This window comes from Bos indicus, chromosome 27, assembly GCF_029378745.1.
Source record: "Bos indicus isolate NIAB-ARS_2022 breed Sahiwal x Tharparkar chromosome 27, NIAB-ARS_B.indTharparkar_mat_pri_1.0, whole genome shotgun sequence".
In the NCBI taxonomy this organism is placed as follows: Eukaryota; Metazoa; Chordata; class Mammalia; order Artiodactyla; family Bovidae; genus Bos; species Bos indicus.
Genome location: NC_091786.1, coordinates 23,755,136 through 23,771,814, shown reverse-complemented (window position 1 = coordinate 23,771,814; position 16,679 = coordinate 23,755,136). Strand labels below are relative to the sequence as shown.

At 38.7% G+C, this 16,679-nt stretch overlaps 1 protein-coding gene across 4 annotated transcripts in view; it reads right to left on the bottom strand.

Moving 5' to 3' along the window:
- The window catches only part of DLC1 (DLC1 Rho GTPase activating protein), a 522,352-nt gene that overhangs the window by 208,795 nt on the left and 296,878 nt on the right, over window positions 1-16,679 (bottom strand). For all 4 annotated transcript variants that reach the window (XM_070781604.1, XM_070781603.1, XM_070781608.1 and 1 more), the window contains exon 5: window positions 7,219-7,252. In XM_070781604.1, the coding sequence (XP_070637705.1) occupies window positions 7,219-7,252 (34 nt within the window). The remainder of the gene's footprint in view (window positions 1-7,218; window positions 7,253-16,679) is intronic.

The window sequence follows — 16,679 nt, the reverse complement described above, 5'->3', positions numbered from 1 at the left end:
CTGCTGCTGCTGCTAAGTCGCATCAGTCGTGTCCAACTCTGTGCGACCCCAGAGACGGCAGCCCACCAGGCTCCCCCGTCCCTGGGATTCTCCAGGCAAGAACACTGGAGTGGGTTGCCATTTCCTTCTCCAATAAATGGAATACCAATAGAACATTAAGAAACAGATTTAGAAAATTATCTGTACTGGAAAATATCCTATGAATTCAAGATCTTTCGCATTTAAGAATAACTTACTTATATTTTTCACGAATTCCTTGATACCTGAAAGCTAATGTGTTTTCTCTCAACAGCCCAGTCAACCACAGCCAACTTTTTCATGGATTAGTTTACATTAGGTTTCAGAAAAACTGAGAGGTTATTTGTGGGCATACCCTGAATTCTTTTCTCATAAAAAATCAGGCAAACAGAGACTATAATACTAAGAAAAGTAAAATAAGTGAGTATTTATAAGCCATTAGTAAAAATCTAATGAAATTCATTTTCTGAGAGTGAAAGGAAATAAAGAATTTGGAATGTTGGCCAAAGGCCAGTTTAGCCTGATAAAGACAATTTTCAGATCCTGTTTAACCCTGTGAAACAGCTGGGGGTCTTTGCAGTACAGAAAGTGTTTCACCTAGAATAAAATGATAAGATTCTACATTTGGCTTTGGGAGTATTGTATTTGAAGATTTTAAAAATATCTCATTTATCCATTCATTTACCAAATATAGGGCAACTACAATAATGCCAAGCATTGGAAACACAGAGCTGAATGAAACAAAATTCCATCTTGCAAGATGCTTAGAGTCTAATGAGTGAGACAGCCCTAAAACTGACCTGATCTGTACTAAAATGGAGACACAGAATGGGGCACAGTCTTTCAAAGAAGAATGCTGAAATCGAGCAGGCCTAGTTTTGTCTGTCAAATCTTTTTGGATCTATCGATATTGGAACATGACTCAGAGTGGAATCTTACATTGCATGGGTAGGTCTCTGAATTAAAGAAATGATAATAAGACTGGAAAAGGAGGAATATCTTTGCGTTTCAGTTTTTCTCTTTTTGTTATCATCATTTTCCTTCTCAGTGGTCAAAGGCAGCCAAGAAAATTAATACCAAAAGGCACCATGTCTGGGCTTTGTTATTTACTATATTTACAAGGAGCTTGTAATGAAATTGTGAAAACCTCGTTTTCCCGTCTTACACGTGTCACAAAGAAGTGCTTGATTTCTATGTTCTGTGTTACCACAACACAAAGTTTGGAGAGACTGAATCTGTTATATGCCTCCAAAAGCTATCTTTCACAAGTGTTTCAGGCTATACTCATTAATTATCTTGATTTTTAACATTTTCTGACCAACAAAATAACCTAGAGACAGGCAAACAAACATCCAAAGAAAAATGACCAATGAATGTAACTAAAGTTCGATTCTGAATCATCTTTCTCAATGGCGCCCTTTGCACATTTGTATGGAATAGATCCCCAAATAACATCCTTAATTAATTACCTAGTTGAGATACTTGGCAGTTGTGTGGGTAGCAGGCATCAAGAAAGGAGTTGAGGTGAGGAGTCAAAATGTTTTGGAACCATATTAACTGTAAAGATTGAAGCCAAAGCATTTTTGTAATTACAATTAATTGGTTAACAGGTATTTACAGAGCACCTACTATATGCTAAGAGCTGTTTTAATTACAGAGCACACAAAGATGATATTCCTAATCTAGAAACACTCATAGCCTAGAGAAGAGATCATACAGAAAAGCAAGATGACAAAACAGTAATTGAAAACACAGAGTTTTCTAGGAGCACAGAAAAGTCCAGGACTAACCCTGCCTTGGAAATAATTCATGAAGGAGGTGTTATTGTTGGATAAGTAGAATTTTCAAGACAAAAAATGCAAAAAAATTAAAAAGTGTTATTTTTGGCTCATGATTTTGGTATATTTTTTATGGGTTGCTCTGCAGCCTAACAAAATTTGTGTTATATGATTTAACTTTAGAATGAGAGATTTCATATTATTCCCTATGACTACTTTTCAAATATGCTTAGAGAGTCACATTTTGCTGACTAAAAACCAATGGTAATTGTCTAATTTTCATGCCTTTGGGCGATGGAGGACACGTTCTAAATAGTAAGGATGGATATTTTTCTCCCCCATGTGATTAAATGAAACTCTATTCATTTATGATAAAGAAAAACATGGTCCAATGGCTCTTCTCTTTTTCCTGAATAAGTAATTTCTCTTTTTCTCCCTCTATCTCCACCTATCATCTGTATTTTTAAAAAGGCAGTTGCATGATCTACATAGAAGTAGAAGGATCAAAGTTAAAATGGGTTCTGTGGCTGTATATTATGGCTGAAGTTGGACAAACCAACCAACCAACACACACAAAGGAACAGAAAGAAGAGAAAATATTGGTGGGTTTATCAGTGAAACCCCTAGCAGGAAACAGATGGCAACCCGGGTAAATTGAGCAGAGTTTAATAACAGAACTATTGACAAAGGTGTAGGGGAACCACGAGGCCAGAGGAGAGAATGATTTAAAGAACCTGGGAATTTGGGTGGAAAATGCCAGCTGTGATTCCTCTGGAGGCAGATGGGGGAATAAACGACCCAACCTCACAGCCCTATTGTCCTTCCAACCATTATTCTCCTGTCGAGGCTCCTCACTGGTGCAACAAGAACACAGAAGAGAGCAGCCCAAGCTTTTGCCCACCCTGGTCCACCTCCAGATCGCAAAACTGGGGAGAAGGAGGGTGGAGGGTGAACTCGAAGGGTGACATGGGCATATCCAGTGCAATACACAGCATCCAGATTACAAACAGCCAATGACGTCAAGCAGGAAAGTTTGATCTTATCGTGCAATCAGTAAGGAGGTTAACAAAAAGCTGAAGTAAGAATCAATATGATCAGGTGATGCTTTTCAAAGATAATTTTGGTGACAGTGTAGAGAGTGAACTGATGTAATGTTAAGTTAAGGCAGGGAAACCAGTTCTGGATGCTGTTTCCAAAGCCCAGCGCAAAGTGGAGGGCTGCTTTAAGACAATGGCAGGGAGAATTGACGTGGGATGATAGGATGGCAGCGTTGACTGGACCATATGCAGGAGGCGAGGGACGGAGAGTGAGACTGAGTAGACAGGATCCAATTACCCCAGCATCTAGGACATACATTTCTCAGGGAGCAATCTTTTGTGAAAAATCAAAGATTATCTATTCACTTGAGAGAATTTCACATTAATAGAGCTAAGAATTTCTAAAGAGATTTTAAAATATGGACAAGTCTGCCTACACTGTGATAATCTCTGTCTGAATGAACTGACTCAAAGAAAGTGATCTCTTTCTTCCACATGGACAGCTGCTCAGCTGTGTTAATTGGTGCCCTGAGGAAGTGTTCAAGAAGTCTGAGCAGACACGGGCAGGAGTAACATAGCTAGAGTCTCTCTGGCTTTCACACGTGGTGGTTATAAGCACAACTCATTATCACAAGACACAGCTACCATTTTTTAGAGCCTACTTTGTGCCAAGCATTGTAGCCTTACAATTACAATATGGCAGTTTCTTTATTTATTCTCTAGAAATGGGAAAATGAAGAGGTTAAGTAACTTGCTCAAGGCTACACGGACAGGAAGCAGATGTGCTGGAAAATATACCAGTGGCTTTGGGCTCACTCTTTACAGATTCTGGTGGCATAAAGGAAGCTAACTGAAATTATTCTGTGTTGGATACAATTACACATACTAATACTTGTGTGATTAATTCTGATTTTTTAAAACAAAATGTATTGGACTCTCAAGATCTGGAGAATGCACATTCCAATATAGAATTTCTTGAAAACAGTATTTTTATTTGATTCTTTTCTTGGGAGGCTTTCTGAATAACTTGGGTTAAGAATTTTTCTTTGAGAAGAGGAAAAGGAGGATGTTGGCCCAATGCAATATTCTCCTCTAGAGTCTGAGTTCCTTCTGGGCGAGGACCATGTCTTGTTCGTAACAGCTTCCTTGATAAAACCTAATACGACGCTTAGTGCATGTTGCTGTTCAATACATATTTGTGGAGTAAATGGACCAATGGGATGCTGTTTAACAACCGCAGTCTTCCTTTGCAGGGCTTTGTCATCCCAAGATGGCAGAGAAGCAGCAGAATGATTCCACTGGGCTCAATTCATGTAGCAACACAGATCAGAAGGAAGACAGCTACTTAGACCCCACACTGGGGCAACCACACAACTGCAACTTAAGAATTATTAATAGCATGCTCCCCAAATGATTTTGTTTAGAGCTTCATAAAGCCTGGTGGAGCTGGTTCCAGTTGGCTTGGACGAGAGGTCACACAGATTAAAATAGACTTTCTTAATAAGAAACAATAGGCTACATTCATTTAGCCAAACAAAAAAAAAATGACAGGCCTTAGGGGTGGGAATGAAGCTTAATCCTATTTAAAGGCTCAATTAACCCCTAGAAGATTGAGTAGGTCCTCTGCCTTTCCTGTCATTCCTCTGTCTAGCAGAGCTTAAAAACAAAGATTCATAAAAAGGAATAAAGATATTCATATCTGTACATAAAACACTCAAAATATTTTAAATATGGCATAATAAATTTTAGAAATTTAGGAAACTGATTAGACTTTCATAGTCCTTTAAAACCTTTTGAAATGAATCATACTCTCTTTTGAATTGGCAAATCTGTTGCCAACTGAATAAAATATTCAAACATAAGCCTCTATCTTAACATTTAAATTCATTGATTAAAAAAACATTTCTTTCTTGTATTTATGTTCTCAAACAAAACTGTATTTCCTCCTTCTTGTATTTCCAATTATATTTCCTTATAATGTACTGTACATTCTCAATAAATCTAAATTAGAATCCATTCTGGAGTGAATTTCAATCCTTCTAATGTTTTAATGCACAGAAGCCATGTTCTGCTCAAATCAGCCCATCCTGGGTTAAATGTCTGAGATAGGGCATCCGAGGGCCCGCTTAGGTCACACATACGAAAGGTCAGTGCATCTGACCTTTCACAAATCATCTGTAAATGAAACTTATCAACTTTAAAAATTTCTGCCCCAGCAGTGTAAAAATGACCCAAAGAGATAATTAAATAGTGACACTTAATTTCATGTTTTTTGTTGTTGTTGTTATTGTTGAGGAGAAAAACATCTGGGACTATGGCTTTTAAAAAGTGTTGTGTGCATTATATGTATGTTCCCTGTTTAATTACCTCTTTGTTTTAATAAAAATGTCTTTAAGAGGAGCTTGATAACTGAGGTGCTTCTCCCTAGCACACTGACGTCACTTAGGCAGAATAAGTCTTCACCTCTTCAGTCTCTCAAGCAATGGCATTTCCAGCCTTTCTCCCCCTGCCCCTCCAGCCAAGAATTCCTATCCTAATTTTCTCCTTGGGGTATGGAAGAATGTGCTGATTTTCTGGAATAAGATGACAACTTTGCTCTGTTACATCCTTTGTTTAAATTGTAGCCAATCCTGCAAATTACAGAGAATGTCACAGCACAAGATAAAGCACAGCTTTGGCTAAGTTCCTTTTTCTTTGTGATGCAAATGCGCTCTTCACCATTTATGTTTTGTTCTAAGGAGATAGCTAATATATCAATTATTGAAGATATAAGAGCTTGGTAACGGTAATTTGAATCTGTTTAGTATATAGCATTAGTCCAGCGCATGATACCAACGCATGATAAACCGAGCAGTTTTTCTCTTGAACTGACACAAGATACCAGTTCCACGTTTTTCTTTTATTTGGAAGGCTTACCTTTCAACAAATTAGACAGAAGAGGCTAGACAGAGCCTAAACAGAGGAGAACACTTTAGCTCTCGGAAGGACATAAACTATGAAAACTCGTGTGTGAAAACTATCTGGCAGCAAAAATCGAGTCACTGAACTTGACACAACATCCCCCATAAAACAATCTTATCAGAACAACTCTATCGCATTAGTGTAAAGTCACTTGAAGTCATGACATCTTTTAGATGATTCTATAAACTTTTAATTTGGCTTTTAAAAATTACACACATCAAAAAGCTAAGTGATGTGCTTCAAGCTTGGTAAAGCACCTTTAATCTGTTTTTTAAAAACAGATTTAAAAATTTTTTTTTTAAATTTTACACAGAAAACGTTAAGACCATACTGAGGATGATCAACAGATTGTTAAAAAGCATACCATTCCACCAATCTGAGTCTAATTTTTTTCATATTTCTGCATTTCTCATTAATCCTCATCCACTTCCCACAATACTGTTAAACAGTTATAATTATAGCACAGAGCACAAAAATATATTATCATTTTTTTCTAATGAACTATCCATATCGCTACACAATTGTATTTTTGATGGCATGACATAATCTTTAAACAAGCACAACTTTTTCTAGGACTACTAAACAAGCTACTAAGATTTTTTTTTTTTTAATTTAATTTTATTTTTAAACTTTACATAATTGTATTAGTTTTGCCAAATGTCAAAATGAATCCGCCACAGGCATACATGTGTTCCCCATCCTGAACCCTCCTCCCTCCTCCCTCCCCATACCATCCCTCTGGGTCGTCAAGCACCAAGCATCCAGTATCGTGCATCGAACCTCTTGGTCCCTCAGTAGCCTCAAGGGACTGGTTCTGGGACTCCCTGTGGGCACCAAAGTCCACAAATGCTCAAGTCTCTTACATAAAATGTCCCAGTACTTATACACAATCCACACACATCCTCCTACATCCTTTAAGTTCCTTCTAGATTAGCTATAATAACTAACACAAAGTAAATGCTATGTAAATAGTTGCCTTTGTGGCAAATTTCAGTTTTTCTCTTTTGGATCTTTCTGGAAATCTTTGCTTTTTCAAATATTTTTGACCCAGATTGATTGAGTCCATGGATGCAGAACCCATGGATCCAAAGGGCTGACTGTATGAGCAACAGATCTCCAAAGACCATTCCTCAGTACACCGAACAACATCTAATTGTTTTTCTCAAGAAAAGAGTTGTGATCGCATTTACAATTAAGGCCACAAGAATTACACACCGTATTCTAACAAGATATAATGTTATGTTAGAAAACCATATTTTTTCATCGCATTTTGAACAAAACTTATTTTCCAGGAATTCAACCATAACTTTTGCCCAGAAACTGAGGAGATGTATGCATTTTAGATATTTAATGAAATGTCTACATGAAGATGGAATTTTATTCTACAATGGATAGGAGTGAAAACAAAACCAGTGTCAACTTACCAGCCTTTTCCTTCTCTGAGAGACCTGGAATCGCCTGAAAAAGAAGAAAAGCCAGAAATTGTGGTATCATTAGAAGGAAATAGCAAACAATACTTTAGGAACAAAATGATGCCCCATAAATGAAGCAAAAATTAAATAGGGCCTGACACTAGAGATATCAGAGAAGAGGAACTGAATAGACATTTTTTTTCCCCAAAGAAGACATATAAATGGCAAACAAGCATATGAAAGGTGTTCAGCATCACTAGTCATCAGGGACACACAAATCAAAGCCACAGTGAGACATCAACTCACACGTACAGAACGCCCATCGTCAAAAAGACGAGAGATGATTAGTACAGGTGAGGATGTGGAGTAAAGGGAACCCTTGTGCACTGACAGTGGGCATGTAATTCGGTACAACTATTATGGAAAGTAGAACGGAGGTGTCTCAAAAAGTTAAAAATACTTTATACTTTCCATATATATGATCCAACAATCCCATGTCTGGGTATATATGTCTAAAGAAAAGGAAAGAGGATATCAAAGAGGTATCTGCACTCCCAGCTGCACAGCAACATTATCCACAATGGCCAAGGTACGGTAACAGCCTAAGTGCCTACTGATGGATGAATGGATAAAGAAGATGTGGTGTGCATGTGTGTGTGTGGTTGTGTGTGTGTGTAATATTATTCAGGCCTGAATAAGAAGGAAATCATACCATTTGCTATAACATGTGTTTTGACGTCATTATGCAAAGTGAAATAAAGACAAATACAACATGGTATTTTTAATATGTGGAATCTTTAAAAAAAAAAAAAACATGAAACAGAGAGAGTATAAAAGTGGTTGCCAGGGGCTGGTGGAGTGGGAGAAATAGGGAAGGATTAGTGAAAGGTATAAATGTTCAGCTATAAGATGAATAAGGTCTAAGGATTTAATGTAAAGCATGGGGATTAGAGTTGATAACTGTATTATATAATTAGTATTTTTTAAGAGAGTAGAATTCAAATGTTCTCACCAAAAAAAGACAAATATGCGAGGTGATGGGTATACTAATTAATGAAAGAGGGAATCCTTCCACAATGTATGTGTTCTGTGCTTAGTCACTCAGTTGTGTCCGACTCTTTGTGAGCCCAAGGACTGTAACCCACCAGGCTCCTCCGTCCATGGGATTTCCCAGGCAAGAATACTGGAGTGGGGTGCCATTTCTTCCTCCAGGGGATCTCTCAACCCAGGGATTGAAGCTGCATCTTCCGTGTCTCCTGCATTGCAGACGGATTCTTTACCCTCTGAGCCATCAGGGAAGCCCTTCACGATGTATACATCAATCAAATGAGGTATATGATCTGATTTCTATAATCACCAATCAAATGATGATTGATTTGATATATACATATCAAATCACTACAACGCACACTTGAAATGTCTTAACATTTTATTTGACAACTATACTTCAATGAAGCTGAAAAGAAAAAAGAGAGCAAGCTGTGGTACTGTTGTAAAGTCACTAGATCCAGCTAAGCTCATTGTAAATTAGTCATGTAATTGTCTTCCTCTCTGAAGATAGACTCATCTCACCCTTAAAAGGTATTGCAATAAATGAAACTAAAAACACTTTGAATTTGGATCGAATTTTTTATAGTTCAATTTCTTTGTCCTATTTCGGGAGGCAAAGAATGTTAATTGTTTGGTCAGTATCTGGGCCTTTCAAATCTCTGTCCAGTCCTCTCAAGGCTCAGATTCCTCCTTTATACAAGGGGGATAAACACCTCGACTTCACAGGGCTGCTGAAAGCACCAGATGTAGTGGCTTCTGTAAAGCACATGAGGTCCTTAGGAAAAGACAGCCGCTCTATTTGCTACTTTGGGCACTGGTCCAATGAGCAAATTACTGAAATGAGAGGTTTAGAAGTTCAATTCCTAGTAACGATTATCTATCACTATTATTTAGAAACTAGAGTTTAGGATGAGATGTCTTCAACAGACTTTAAGGTACCTTAAAACAAACTAAGGAAGTGAGCTTCTGATTGCCATTCACCTCAGTCACTCATGTATAAAATACAGTTAGCATGAGGGTATTAACTTTTATTGGAAAGCCTTTTATAAATCTATCTGGCCTACTGGGATTTCACGCTTTCTACTCCATAACTGCTGACCACACAAGATGTCTACAAGCATGTCTCTCTCCCCTTCTTTAGGGGACAAAGTCTTCAGAGTTGAGGGAAGGAAAATAGGCTCAAATGGGAAATTAATTTTGGTGCACATGTGTATGAGAGAGAGCGAGAGAGGGACAGAGGAAAGTTCATGTGCACCTCTCTTGCAGGTCAGCCTAAGAAAATAATATCAATCTCCATTTTTGGAAATCTCAAAGATCAAGACTCTTATTTTCTTTGTGAGATATTGATTATTGTCGAGAACCTCACCTTTGGAATTTACAGGATTTGGAGATTGATGCAGTTTTTCAAATAAGGGAAAAATCTATGGATAAAAAAATGGAGGATTTGTTTTGGCAAAGATTGATCTACAGTGAAAGCATATTTTGACTTAATCTTGATCTACCTTTAGTTGTTCACTTCTTGTTCTCTGGCTGTGAATGCTGACTCTGCAACCTGGCAAAGATGCAGCCCTGAGGAGAACATCGGGTTATTAAATGGCAGAGTGGAGGACCACGTTCAGACAGCAGGGCATCAGATGGACTGCATAGGCTTCCACCCCTGTCCTCAGCACCCTTTTATTTACAGCAAGATCATCTGATTTCTTCTTTGTTTCAAGAAGAATTTCTCTGATTCTGTCTTCCCTTGACAAGAAAGTCATCCTACAGCTTTGGCAATGTTTGTTTACTTCTTATGTCTCTATTTTGGGAAACGTCTAAGAATGGAATTAAATCCATACTATATATTTTAAACCTAGCCTCAGATTTGTCCCCTGACTAAAGATAAGGGCTTTTAAAATTAAATTTTCTCTTTTGTTTCAAGCAAATAAACAACAAAATAGAAACCCTTTTGTTGACAAGGTTGTAAAGGGTGGTAAATAGGTAATTGGCTCAGCTGGTAAAGAATCTGCCTGCAATGCAGGAGACCCACGTTCGAACCCTGGTTTGGAAAGATCCCCTGGAGAAGGAAATAACTACCCACTCCAGTATTCTTGCGTAAAGAATCCCATGGACAGAGGGGCCTGGTGGGCTAAACTCCATGAGGTCGCATCGAGTCGGACACGGTTGAGGGACTAACATTTTCACTTTCATGGAGAAGGTTCCTCAGAGTATGAAGAGCTAACACTTACTAGGTTCTCAGTATGTACAAGGTACAGTTTTAAGATTTTACCTGCATAAACTCACTCAATCCTTACACCAACTCCATGAAGTCTTAAAAAGCACAGTAAGTTTTGTGAGGTCACATTAATAGAATGGAAGCCAGGATACAACTACTCGCATGCTGATCTTCGAGATCACTAATTTCAAAATGCTAATCAGAGTATTTTGAAACAAAGGAGAAGAAAGGTTTGCAGAGGTCCTATGGGCAGATATTGACTTAGACCACAAAATACTTGTGCAGGATGTCTGTATGAAACATTTAAAAATTTTCTAAATAAGCTCTCTCTTCTTATGGCTAAAGTGTTTTAGACAAATTGAATGTCTTACTCCAATTCCAAGTTGATCAGTGACAGGCCTTCTCCATATTTTATTCTATTTGATTACAAAGTGTGTAACCAAGCATGTGTAAGTAAATATTTCATAAAGATATTAGCCCTATCAAACAAAAATATTTTAGCCTCCAAACAGCCAGAACCAATATGTCATGTAGACAGTGCCAGTTACTTTAGAATATCACCCCATGCTCTGCATGATTCTTTAAGTTACCAAAACTCACCTCCATTAAATAACAGCAATGGCTATATCAGCACATGGAGAAAGGAAAAGTCAAAGTTTAATGTATCCAACATTTATTTTTTTTTTTTATTTTATTTATTTTTTTTTTTCTAAATTATTTAATTAGTATACATGTGTTCCCCATGTATACATGTGAGGGTTCAGGATGGGGAACACATGTATCCAACATTTAATACCTTTTCTTTTAAAGCATAATCACATAGTAATAACAGCTGGATATCCTTCAGCTGATTTATATTTGAATTTGAGGGAGAACCATCTCTTTAGAAAATGGTTTATGAATACATTGATTAGATTTGTGAAATTTTCTAGTGATGAAAGGCAATAAATTAAAAAAAATGCTGACACCTGGATTTCAATTAATTAAAGCTATTTGTTGTTTCTTAATTAGTAGCAACTTTTGTGTGTGTATGTGTGTGTGTGTGTGTGTGTGGAATTCATGATCCAGTTGAAGAAGATAGAGAATAGTTCCACTCAGAGGTTGCTGAATGACAATGATTAGCACTTTTATTGGTGCAACATTAAAAGGTGTAGGAAGATAGTAAATAATTAGGACTACCCAGGCGTAAATGGGATGGTTTTCCTGGGTGTTGAACCCCTGGGGAGAAAGTGCTGGTCAGGAGATTTCTTTTTGCCTTTGATGTAAGAATACTGGAGTGGGTTGCCATTTCCTTCTCCAGAGGATTTTCCCACCCAGGGATCAAACTCAGGTCTCCAGCATGGCAGGCGGATTCTTTACTACTGAGCCACCAGGAAAGTGCATTTCTGGGCTTGGGAAAAAAAATTACTTCATGCAAGCTGTCTGTATCATCTGGTACAAAGTAGGTGTTCATCAAATTTTTGTGGGGATAAAAAACCAAGTGTATATTTGTATATATAGTTTAAGTAATATGCATGACTGTTGCTTATGAGAAAGCTCCCATAAAAAGCATATTTTTGAATTCATTAGGGGTTTTTTCTTAATAGCTGCCATATGTTTCATTTGAACTGTATCCTCAGGAAGTGATTTAACATTTCTGGCAATAAAGCAATTAAGTAGGATTTTCCTGCTGGCCATATGGGTTCGCTGTAACTTCATATTTTCTTCTCTCATTTCTCAATGGAACAAAGGGAAGTCTAGTAATAACTTCCAAATGAGAGAAAAAAAATTATTCATCGTCTTTTGTTATTTTTCTCTGTGATATTCAAATGATAGTAACACAACCTTTTCTGTGGCTCTCCTTACCTTCCAGTAGTGCTCCACATGCAAAGATTTTTCATTTATGTTCATTTGTTTTAGGTGTTTTACAATTGAATTTTTAAAAAGCCATTAAAGAGAAAGCTTTTTAGTAAAAGGGGAGGAAACAATTTGCTTTCTCTTAATGAAGTCTTTTAAAGCTGTGTGTGGGAACCTAGACTGTGTGTGCGTCTGTTTATGTTTCTGGACATGAAACGTTTTGGGGAAATGCTCATTTTGACGTGCCTTGCGGAAACGCTGTAGACATACGCTGATTCATTTGGTCTGTTGCTAGAATGGCTTTCTGCACTTACAGAAGGACCTCAGCTGGATACCTTTTAGGAATTTATACCAACTACACAGAAGCTGCTAACATAAATAGTAACACAAGTAATGGATGTTGTATCTGAACCCATTTTATAAAATGACAAAACATTCTAATTGATCTTGATGATTTCTAAGTTCATCTTAATGATTTCAGGTAAAAATGGAGTAGGATTTTTCCTCTTTAATATGTTAGTTTTATTAATATGTCAAGTCATATATATTGTTGTTGTCGTTCAGTCGCTAAGTAATGTTCGACTCTTTGCGACCCCATGGACTGCAGTACGTTAGGCTTCCCTGTCCTTCACTATCTCCCGGAGTTTGTTCAAACTCACGTCTATTGTGTCGATCATGCCATCCAACCGTCTCATCCTCTATCACTCCCTTCTCCTCTTGCTCTCAATCTCCCAGCATCAGGGTCTTTTCCAATGAGTCGGCTCTTCGCATCAGGTGGCCTGATGCTCCAAAGCACTGGAGCTTCAGCTTCAGTATCAGTCCTTCTAATGAATATTCAGGGTTGATTTTCTTTAGGACTGACCATTTGATCTCCTTGCCATCCAAGGGACTCTCAAGAGTCTTCTCCAGCATCCACAGTTTGAAAGCATCAATTCTTCAGTGCTCAGTCTTTTTTATGGTCCAACTCTCACCAGACTTCCCTGGTGGCTCAGACGGTAAAGCGTCTGTCTACAATGCGGGAGACCGGCTTCAATCTCTGGGTTGGGAACATGCCCTTGAGAAGGAAATGGCAATCTACTCCAGTACTATTGCCTGGTAAATCCCATGGACAGAGGAGCCTGGTAGGCTACAGCCCATCCAGGCTACAGCCCACAGGGTCACAAAGAGTTGGACACGACTGAGCGACTTCACTTTCACTTTCACTCACATTTGTACCTAACTACTGGAAAAACCGTAGGACCTATATGAACCTTTGTTGGCAAAGTGATGTCTCTGCTTTTTAATACCCTGTCTAGGTTTGTCATAGCTTACCTTCCAAGGAGAAAGAGTCTTTTAATTTCATGACTGCAGTCACTATCTGCAGTGATTTTGAAGCCCAAGAATATACATTATTTAATATAAAATAATATATATACACATATATAATATAGAAATATGTATATATATTATATAGAAATGTATTTATATATTGCCTATGACAGTTACTTTTTTCTGTGTTTTGGAATTGGGATGATAGTCTACTACCGTTAAGAAGGCCTTTTGAAGGAATTCCCTGGCGGTCCAGTGGTTAGGACTCCACACTTGTACTGCAGGGGAGAACAGAGTTCTTTCTGCTTGGTCCCACAAACCATTCAGTGTGATCAAAAAAAAAATGCCCTTTGAAAGTCACCCCCTTACAACAAAGGACAGTAATGAGAGGCTGAAAGATTCTACTTGTAGGTTCCATGTAGGGAAAAATGCTACCATTTATTTTGTCCTTTCTGTCTTTATGCTGCTGCTAAGAAGCGTCAATCGTGTCCGACTCTGTGCGACCCCATATACGGCAGCCCACCAGGCTCCCCCGTCCCTGGGTTCTCCAGGAAGGAACACTGGAGTGGGTTGCCGTTTCCTTCTCCAGTGCATGAAAGTGAAAAGTGAAAGTGAAGTCGCTCAGTCGTGTCCGACTCTAGCGACCCCGTGGACTACAGCCTACCAGGCTCCTCCGTCCATGGGATTTTCCAGGCAAAAGTACTGGAGTGGGGTGCCATTGCCTTCTCCGTCTGTCTTTATAGGCAGTGATTATTTTGTATGTTTTCAAATATTAAAGATGCTGGCGCAGAAGTGTCTGGAATATTGTCTTTTTCTATAGGAATTTTTCTCTATTTGTCTTCTTAAAAATGGGAAGAATCAGTGACAGAGTAAATTATTCCTTTCCTTTAAAAACATTCCCTTTTATTCCCACAAAATGTTGTATAGTAAATTTCAAAGTGCATAATTATGTCCCTAAAAATTGCAAGAAAATGTCCCTCAGTGATGGAACTCCCTCGGTCTCAGAGGAGAACACACAAGAGTCCCTTGTGCCCACCATGGACAACAGGAAGGGGTTGGAAAGTCACATTTTTTTTTTTAAGACATGAAAGACAACATTAAAGGAAAGTAGGTACACTGGAAAATGGGTTCGTTTCCATATCTATTTATAGACGCTTTTGAAATCACTCCTGTCTGTGATATTGTTAACCAGTCAATGATTTCTGTTTGCTTTCATCTGAACAAAGAAGTTCATTGAGAAAGCTGTGTCTGATTGGCAATCTGATATCATCTGTTTTGGTTTACAAAGTCTTTCTCCAGCTTTGACAGTCATCTTTCACTGAAAACATAGACTTTATTTTTAGAGCAGTTTTAGGTTTACAGCAAAACTGAGAAGAAGCTACAGTTTTCCCCCTAAATCCCTTGCCTGGACACATGCATGCTGCTGCTAAGTCGCTTCAGTCGTGTCCGACTCTGTGCGACCCCATAGATGGCAGCCCACCAGGCTCCCCTGTCCCTGGGATTCTCCAGGCAAGAACACTGGAGTGGGTTGCCATTTCCTTCTCCAGGACACACGCATAGCCTTACTATTATCAATAACTCCCACCAGAATGGTACACTTGTTACAACTGATTGGCCTACAGTCACATTATTGGCATTCAAAGTTCATAGTTTATATTCAGGTTCACTCTAGGTGTGGTCTACTCTACAAGTTTGGACAAATGAATAAGGACAGGAAAAAAGTGAGTGTTAGCTGCTAAGTTGTGTCTGACTCTTTGTGAAGGCCAGGCTTCTCTGTTGATGGAATTCTCTAGGCAAGAATACTGGAATGGGTAGCCATTCCCTTCTCCAGGGGATTTTCCCGACCCAGGGATCAATTCTGGGTCTCTCGCATTGCAGGCAGATTCTTTATCGTCTGAGCCATCAAGAAAGCCCCTGTATAAGGACATGTATCTACCATTAAAGTATCGTAGGGAACAGTTTCATTGCTCTAAAAATCCCCTGTAAATCCTCTGTACTCTATTCAGCCCTCTCTCCTTCCTAACCCCTGGTGACCACTGAGGTTTTTACTGTTCCCATAGTTTTGCCTTTTCCAGAATATCATGTAGTTGGAATCAATGTAGCCCTTTCAGATTGGCTTTTTTTCACTTAGCAATATGCACTTAAAGGTTCCTCTGTGTCTTTTCATAGCTTGATAGCTCATTTCTTCTTAGCACTCCATATGTTCCATTGTGTGAATGTGTTAGTTTTTTACCCATTCACCTACTGAAGGACCTCTTCGTTGTTTTCAGATTTTGGCAATTATGAATAAAGCTCCTATAAATGTCTGTGTGCAAGTTTTTGTATGAACATAAGTTTTCAATTTCACTGAGTACTAATGAGTGCAATTGCTGTAAGCATGGATTTAGTTTTGAAATGTTCATTTTTTGATGACATAGATAGGTGAATAGTTGTATTAAATAAGTCACGATGGGTTTACCCTTCTGACTTCTATAGGCTCCTCTAGTAGTGTGTGAGATTCATGAGCAGAGAACAAAGTTCTTACTTTAATATATGGTTATAGTTGAAAGATGACTGGTGAGACTTCCCTCGTGGTCCAGTGGTTGAAAATCCACCTTCCAATGCAGGGGACATAGGTTCAACCCCTAATCAGGGAACTAAGATCTCACATGCCACAGCTAGAGAGGCCCGCGCACTGCCAGCTGCTGAGCCTGTGCTCTCCAGAGCCCGTGTTTAACAATAAGAGAAGGATGTGTGCAGCAATTAGAGAAAGGCTGTGCACTACAATGGAGACTCAGGGCAGCCAGAAATTTAAAAAACTAAATTACAAAAAAGATGACTGGTGGTGATCCTCTTTTCCTGACCCTTTCCAGATATGATCTAACAAATACCTCCCTTTCAAGAGCAGCATGTAGGCTGCTCACTGGTTTAACAAAGTGCACTCAGACCCAAGCAGCTCAGGGCAGCTCAGTCCTGACTGACAGAAGCGCCAGGTGTGGCTGCCGTACGCGTCCTCGGTGGACAAGCCAGTTGTGCTCTGGTGCCTGCTGCAGCCTACAGGATGCACAGAGTCTGGTGGGCCAGGAGG